This window comes from Apaloderma vittatum, unplaced genomic scaffold (genome assembly GCF_000703405.1).
Source record: "Apaloderma vittatum isolate BGI_N311 unplaced genomic scaffold, ASM70340v1 scaffold2608, whole genome shotgun sequence".
Lineage (NCBI taxonomy): Eukaryota > Metazoa > Chordata > Aves > Trogoniformes > Trogonidae > Apaloderma > Apaloderma vittatum.
The window spans coordinates 69,463-78,087 of NW_009731053.1; the positions used below are offsets into that span (position 1 = coordinate 69,463).

The following is an 8,625-nucleotide window of genomic DNA, read 5'->3' on the forward strand; positions in this document are numbered from 1 at the left end:
GGCTGGGGGCTTCTCTGCCAGCTGGAGGGCAAAGCAGTCTGCAGCGAGGCGCGAGCCTTCCCTTACCCATGACGTGTACTCTTTCATTTGGTGCTGGTTGCTGTGGGAACCGCTGGCATGGCCCCTCCAGAAGCAGTCCTGACAGAGCTGGTAATTGTGACACTGCTGGCAGCGGTAGCGAAACCCCATCATGCTCTCGCTGTGGCAGTAGGAACACTCGACGGGGTGGAAGACTGCGCGGGAGACAGAAACACTGAGCCGTAAACCAAAGCAGAGAACCCTCAGCTAAAGTTTACAGACAAAGCCCCAAACTGAAGGGTAAATCCTTTCTTCATTTCTAGCGATCTGCAGTGTCGGATGACGCCTACAGCTTTGACCCCTGAAAACTCGAGTAGCAGCCCAGCAACCTGTGCTGAGCTGTGGGCAACGCTTCCTACACTGAGCACCAAACCCTTCACCACTTCTCAGCTGATGCCTGAACCTCCTGCTCAAGGCAGCAAAGAATGTGTTCACTGTCTGACATAATAAATAGAGGAAATTCATATGTGGGAAAATCCACTGCACCTTTCAGCTGTGATGCTGGGGTAAGCTGAATGTTTTGCTGTGCTGTGAGAAGCTAAAGCTATGCGCCTCAGAAGAAAAGTCAAACTCAGCTGTTTGATTACTGGAGGCACAAAAGTGTACTTAGGCATATTGCTGGCTCTTAACTACTGCTCTCTCATCTCTACAACTAGCGTCATTTACGTACCTGTATAGGGAGCTGATCACTTAGCTCTGCCTCTGTGTTTTCAGCGTGGTAGCACCTTCTACAGAAACAGTGTATGAAGGGTTTGGCTGAAGGGCTATATCTGAGTCTGTGAACTTTTCTGCAGGTACTCACACAGCTGGAAGGCTGAGTAAGACACTACTGTCCAGCAACATGCAACTTGCACTGTGCAACGATCAAATGAGTTGATCTTCATGGTCTCCTCCTATCTGAAAATCTGTGATCTACTCATTTTGGGAAGAGATAACCCTTGAGGAGAAAGAGGCATCTCACATTTAAATCCTCATCTTGCATACAGGCAAAGGACAAGGATGAACCTGGATCTTCCTTTTCAGAGTATATTGTCTGGTGCCGTAGGCTCGGGAGGAGATCCCTCTCCCAAAGACCTTTTGGCTGGTATTTCGCACTGCACTAGATATCTGCTGCCAAGAACATTGCATGAACGGAAACTGCCAAACTGGTCCTTCTCTGCTGCCATATGTCACAGCTAATAAAAGTTGTGGCCTTGATAGTTTACCAAATATAAGTGTGTGAATGGATCCTGTCCTATCCCTCTTTGCTTATACAGAGCACAGGAGGAGAGGATACGATCAGGGTCATTTCCTGAGCATAGCAAAAATTAAGCCACCTTCCTGGCCAGACGACCAACAGGATTCTTTGAATATTTCACCAGTGACTGCAAAAATAGCACATGGAGTCAATGAGTCCAGTACAGTAGCTCCCACAAAGCCGTCTACAGAGTGAGAAAATCACCGCACAAAAGTTTACTCTTGTAACTGGTTTTTGGCAGCAGCTCTTACTTACCATTTTCAACATTTGCCAGTCGATGCAGAAGTGGTAACCACACTAGACACTGTGGTGGTGGATCAGACATGAGAGTATCCAAGAAAGTGTTTAATGTGACTTTTTTCTGCTCAAACAAGCAAACAAACATGCAGAAAGAAATCAGTAATTAGACATATCAAAATGATTTAATCTTGTGCTTACAGAAACACTTGGGAACAAGTTTCAGACACTGTTTGCTTGTAGCCCTGGTTTACTGAAAAGAACACAGGATAATAGCAAAGCTTTTTGAGTATTTTTAGTATTTATGATGTATACTGCTGGCAGTCCTTTTCACATGGCTGGGTTGGAGATACCTAGCTCCCACTCACTTCAAGACTCTCTTCAAAAGTCATTGCCTGAGGATAGTTTGTGAATAAGGTTGGCATTCAACTCTTCCTGTTTTCATGTTCTGAGTACACCATAACAAGTGCAAGTGCACGCAAGGTATCACCATGTATTGCCAATTTTCACAGGAAAAGCCACTGCAGGGAATGATGTATGGTATTCCAACAAAGAAAACAGAAGAAAATAATGGCAAAGAAGTAAAACTCCGAAAAAAATATAGAGCAAGGACAGACCATCACAGGCAATTGTGTTACTGTAATTTAAGAAACCACGCTTGCTTGTTGAGTGATGGCAGCTGGTTATGGGTGAGGTCTGATTGTGGGCTGTTGTGTTTGCGTATGCTCAGCAACTGCAACTGTTCCTGGGATGAAGGCTGGACTAGATCATCTTCAGAGGTCCCTTCCAACCCCTAACATTCTGTGATTCTGTGATTCCTAAACTCGCTACACCTGTCAGCACTTAAAGATCTATGCCCCTTTATCTTTCAAAGAGACTTAAACTGTGAAACATCCCTGTTGATTTTAAAACGTAATAAAGGGCCTTAAGTTTCTTAGGTGTCCGGAAAAAGTCATCACAAATCCTAGTTCATTTGGTTTTTAAGACCTATAGGTGGTATTTCAGCCTGAGATATCTCCACCATAAACACCTGCTCTTGCATACATAGTGCACTGGCTACATAAGTGTGTGTTAAAGTACACACCTAATGGGTGATAAAGGACAGAGTCCTTAAGAAATCAGCCATCCTTTAAAATAAAATTAAGATGCAAAAATATTGAGCCCTGTTGAAAATGTGTGAAGATCTGATTTATAGACATACATATTTAAGTAGCATCCAAAGGGACTGCTAAATTTTCATATTTGATTGCATAAGCTACTTCTTTAACTTGCTAAAGAACTGTGGTTACCCCATGAGGAAGCAAAACAGCAGCCATGCAGTGACATGTATCATTTCCATGTGTTGTGGAATGCTTTTAAGAGTTGAGATTTCCAGATGGAGTGTCTGTGCTGCATTTATACACAATTGCCGCCAGATGTAAACAAAATCATTATTTCTATTTTACTGAGTGATGCATGGAAAACATCTCATTCTGTAACAGTCTCTGGGCTGATACATTGCGAGATATTGGGAAATACATAAAGATATTTGTCCCTAGAAGAGAAAATACTTCAGGCTAGTTGTGAAAATGATCTTGACTCTTCAATGACCAGAAATAGCCACAATATGATCTCTAAATCTCACTGAAATAATACCTTTTCCCACAACACTTGCCATTCGAAAGTCCAGTCAAACAGCTTATTTTAAGAATGAGCTTCTCACCCACGGAGAGTGGATAACCACTTCCCAAATAGGCATCCTGAGATATAAGCATTAGCTCACAGAAAAGGATCTTTTTTCTGGAGATGTGCTGCAGATGCTTGGCATGGCTTTGCTGACCAATGCCACCAGCAAAGGTCTGTGCTGCAGGCAGCAGAACTGAGAATAGGAGGAGAGAAGGCAGAATGAAGTCTAGGAAGAGGAGGGTCCTCCAGTGCCCCATACTGCAGATCTGAGTAGCCTTAAGTCTTCCCTCTGCTCTTGAAGGCAGAGAAGTAAGTTGACAACAAACACACGAGCACATAGATAAGGAGACAAGAATAGCTCTTCCACAGTGCAGTAGGCTTTTGGATGCAGCTATAATTTAAAACCGGATTTGCACCAAATAAAAGAACTTAGCTTCAAATAAAAGAACTTAGCTTCACTGACAGCTTTATGGCCAAACTCCTCTGGTGGTCACTGATTTTTTGGATTAGAGGGAGCAGTGAAAATTTCTATAGAGCAGAGAAATTTCCATACATTTCCATACAGGCATAGTTTCCTCCTGCAGTATTTTTTTCAGCTTCTGGGACAGTTGAGACTGAAAACTGTTTTCTAAATATACGCTACATGCAGATGGAGTCTAGTTTTGTGGAATAACACTTAGCCAAGTGCTAAGAAAATGAAGTTAGTGTCTCTCTTTTTAGTTTGGGATAAAAAAAGAGAAATAAAAAGTGTTTTTTGTAATATTAACAACATTTCTTAACACAAATACATTATAACATCATATTAATCCCACTTATGGGGGAAAGTGGTGGCAATAAAACTCCTTTTTGAGCCGAAGATTTGTATTCTGAAACATTAAGTCATTTGCTCTGGCATTTCTGTTCCACAAATTTGCTGATAAGGAAACACTGTTGTTTCTATTTTGAATAGCCATTCAGTCTAGCAGTGATTCACAGATGGAGGAAAATACATGGTGTGATCAACTAAATCAGTACAATGGAGGATAATGAAACATTTCTGCAACAGGAAAAATTCTTTCAGGTGCAGATTGAAATGGAGATTTGACAGAGTGAGCAGAAGATCATTCTCAGAGTTTCTTCTTTCCCTGAAATCGAGGAATCTATGACTTAGGGGACTGAAAGGTCTCCGGTGAGCAAAATTGATCCATAATGAGAACAACAGAGCGTGCCAAACTTAACCATTTGATAATGCTTAAGCACAATATGACAGAGTGAAAGAATGACCCATGGCGTGAATAGGACAGTAAATATAATTTATCACAGTATCATAGGGATATGTAGTTTTGAGTCTCATTACAAAGCTTTCGCTCATCCCTAGCAAGTATGTAATGGGAATTACATAAAGTGAATTTAAGTGAAATATTAGACTAGCTGTCTACAGATGCAAACCAGCAGCTTTGTCAGCACGCAAAACAGCAGCTTTGCATCTACATCAGTCAGAGACATAACTCTTGTTAGCTTTAAGGGGAGACTGTGAACTAAACCATCTAATGCTTTTGTGGAGATTTTGTTTCTTAAGGTATCTAAGTACATCTGGTTCATTCACTTGAATGCAATGTCAATCAAAGTGCCACATCTGATGGCTGCTTAGATAGATAAACGAGGCCTGAGTGATGCTTTTTGAGAAAAGAAATTGCTTTTTTCATCTTTAATTATAGCATATCTAACACGCAAGGCTTGAATGCCCTGTTGCCCCAGAAGAGCACTCTTTTATTATTTTAACATGAAACTACCAAAAGTCACTTCACCATGTAAATTCTTCAACAAAAGATGATGTGCTGCCTTAAGTCTCCCTCTGTGAAACAAGACTAGTTTCACATATGCAAACGTTATCATTTAAAATCATTTGCGAGATGATTCAATAAATGAATTTCAACAATGCTTTTCAGTTGACTGGAGTGCCTATTGATTAGTGATGAAACTGAGGGAAAACAAAAAATGTGACTTTACTTTGCATGAAAATGACACTATTCCTGCTCCATTCAACTTATTTGTTCAACAGTATTCAGCTAGCAAATGGAAGCATAATGAGAAGGAAAATACCACTTTATTTCTAATATTTTCCCAGTTTCAGCATCTTCTCTTGCTTTATATTTAGGGAATTTTACAGTGTGATGTGTGGCAAGAGCCAGAGGAATTCTCACTTTCTCCACTAGGAAGTGGACGACCAGCCCCAAATATGGGGTGCCAGTGTATTGTACTCATTGCACCTACAGTCTGGTAAGTTTTGGAAAAGTCTTATTTTCTTCAGGATGAATCCATTGCTTTCCTGACTTTATCTCACTGATGTTATCTATAAGAGACTAGGGATTTCCTAACACTTACTGACTCCCATTTTCAATAACGGTTTAAGGCAATTTTCTTCTCACTCATAAAATTCTCATGTGTGTACACCACCACTTGGAAAATACGTAGTTTGATTTTTTGGTGGCAGTTGAGCTTTGTACGAACAAGTTAAAATCTCATATATGCTTACAGCAATAACACCTAAATGAAGTGGATGATTGCATGCCTTGGGCTATTTATGTCATCTTAAACATAAGTATCTAACTTACGTGCTTAAATTAGGAAGTCTCCTCAAGCACCCTAACTTTGGACCATATAAGTTAAGATCCTGCTCTGAATCACTTTTTGACTAAGACTCTCTCTTCTCTGTGGTTATATGGAGGGAACCCACAGATACTAGCCTCCTCTTGAAGGCACCTAAACTACATGCCAGAAATTAGCAAAGTGGACCTCTTCTCCATCCTGCCATGTGTGTCCTGGGCGAGTATGCATAGATGTGTAAGAAAGAAAGTGTTGGCCTGCTCAGAGGTGTGATTGAGATCCTTTGCCTAGGATGCTAACTCTTCATTTACCTGTTGTGAGAAACAGGATTTTGCTGACTGCTCGGTATAACCAAATGAAGGCCCTTCAAAAACAGCTGTGGGCAGCTTGAGAACCTCCCGCAGAAACATGTCGTATCTGCCATAAACCATCACTCCACTGGAGTCGGAAATCATTGAGAAAATATCTGAGGGGAGAAAAAACAAGGAAAGGACACAGCAACTTTAATTACAACTCCTCTCAACAGAAAACAAAGAGAATGACTTACATATTAAAAAGCAGCTGGTTTTAATATTAAAATATTCCTGCTTTTTTCATTGCGTGTGGCCATTTTTTCAAGTGAAGTCTGACACATGTCATAAGGCAGTAATTTCATTAGATAAGAAGGATCTAGTTTGACAAGATACTCAACATCAGCGTTTTGCCTACTGCCAGCTTACCATGTCAAATCTAAATCTTGACAATGAGTTCATTAAGTCATTCATTATTGTTTTGGACGCACAAAGCACTGAAGGTCTTTCAAATGCATGACTTCCCACCCTTCTCCATTTTTTTCCTGTTCTGTTCATGTATAAAAATACTGCAGTTTTATTATTGTAGAGATGCATATTTCTTAGCCTTTACATTTCCCCTTGTTTAAAATTATCTTGAGCTTAGCAGGACATCATAGACTAAGGACTATTTATCATTTTTCAGGCTATCATGTCAGCTGCTTCGTTTCTAGGAGTGTGGAAGGGAAATTCTGACAACAGGACTCCGGTAGTGCTGACCTGAAAAATCAACATCATACTCCAGTCTTCCTCTGGGATGGACCCTGCTCACATTCTTAAAGTAGCTTAATTAACAAACAGTGCTCAATTTATAACAGTATTCAATTTATAATTTACGTTCAGTCTGTATTTGAGTTTCTATTAACATTTATTTTTAATTTTCTATTAAATTTAATTTTCTATTTAGAAAATGGCACCAAATCTGGAAGATTGTATTAACACCTGGGATTTCTACTTGTCTACTCTAATCAACAACAATTTGTAAACTCTACCACAACTCTTTGGTTGTGGTAGAAGGCTTAGAGGAAACTGAAGGCTGAAATTAATCCTTTGGTCAAAAAGTATGGAAAATGGTGTTCTGAACCTGAGCTACAGATGTCATAGCACTAAACAGAAAGTCTTGCATTGCATCTACAAGTACCCAATGCCTTGGCTATTGGGAAACTGGGAATAAATCCTGTGAAATGAGAATCTGTTCTCCAAAAGAGACGGAATTAGTATGGGCCCTATGGGAAGAAATATAAACATTTCATAAATATATTGTACTTCTAAGTGTGGAATGAGAGAAATGTTTTTAAATAAAGTTTGTAAAATTGCTAAATGATGCTTAATGATGTTACACATTTGAGGCACTTACCTGTACTCTGAATTCAATCATCCCACAGAAAAAAAATAAAACCCACCAAGCAAAACCGCAATATATGCAATCTGGCTTCAAAAATATGAAGTTCAGACAAACATTTAGAAGTATTTACTTGGAGATATATAAGGTGCAAATCCCAAAGCCAGTCATGAAACTGTAACTTCCCCTAAGTCCCTCTTTTCCTACCTGTACAACTTATACTATCAAGTACAACACTGTCACCCAATGTCAGGTACAAAAATGTCACCCAATAGACTTACATCTTAATTTGTCCATGATTTTTCCTCCACAAAGAGTTGCCAAGGCCATTTTGACAGCAAAGACGGAAATTTTACCATGTCCTTCCCTGTTCAAAAGTAGAAAGTACACATATTGTATATGTCTATTTTATAATATGGACCTCTTTCAATTTAAAATGTATAAGGACTTGACATACCATAATGCACACTATATGTGGATTGACATACAAAGAAGTAAGATCTTTAAAATCAAAATTTGTTTTGTGGGAACACACAGCAGCACATTGTTCTGTAAATATCTCAGAATGAATTTGTTACATATATGAAGCTCAGTATTAAACCATTTATCTCATTACACACTGTGGTGATGATAATTCCTGATCATTACCGGAAGGCACCTATAGCACTTGTGGTCTCCCTACCCTCAGCGCCCTGTGCATCTTCTGTCCCCAGAAAAGTGCAAAAATCAACACTGGGAACAAAAGTGAAAAAGCAGAAAGGGATCACATGACTGCACAAGGTGGGTATTGTACGCTTTAATAAGTCTTTACCCCCATGATCTTTTAAGAAGGACTTTGCTGAAAAATGGGGAAAATACCTGCATCCAGAATGAGCAAAAGATGTTGTGTAGAAGAGTCCTGTCCTTGCCTGTTCAAGTTGAGGCTATGCCTGCCTCTCTGCTTTCAAACTAAAATGCATGCTATTGAACCCCAAATGTGCACAGGAGTGTGCCTTGGGGCAAAAAGACAAACAATTTTTTTCTGTAAATCTAGTCACTTTCAGGTAAAAATAAAACACATATTTTTTTTCTCCCTGGAAGGATCAGACTGTGCACTGCACTCTCAGGAGTGATCCAGTAATGATCCCCAGGGATCAGTGCTGGGTCCAGTT

The 8,625-nt window shown here is 39.8% G+C and overlaps 1 protein-coding gene across 1 annotated transcript in view; it reads right to left on the reverse strand.

The window, feature by feature from the left end:
- DTNA (dystrobrevin, alpha) overlaps positions 1-7,834 on the reverse strand; it is a 59,779-nt gene extending 51,945 nt beyond the window's left edge. The window contains exons 1-4 of the mRNA XM_009875027.1: positions 7,756-7,834; positions 6,115-6,269; positions 1,571-1,676; positions 67-233 (exon numbers count right to left, since the gene is read on the reverse strand). Coding sequence (XP_009873329.1) covers positions 67-233; positions 1,571-1,676; positions 6,115-6,269; positions 7,756-7,804 — 477 coding nt within the window. The 5' untranslated portion in view covers positions 7,805-7,834. The remainder of the gene's footprint in view (positions 1-66; positions 234-1,570; positions 1,677-6,114; positions 6,270-7,755) is intronic.
- Between the last annotated feature and the right edge of the window lie 791 nt (positions 7,835-8,625).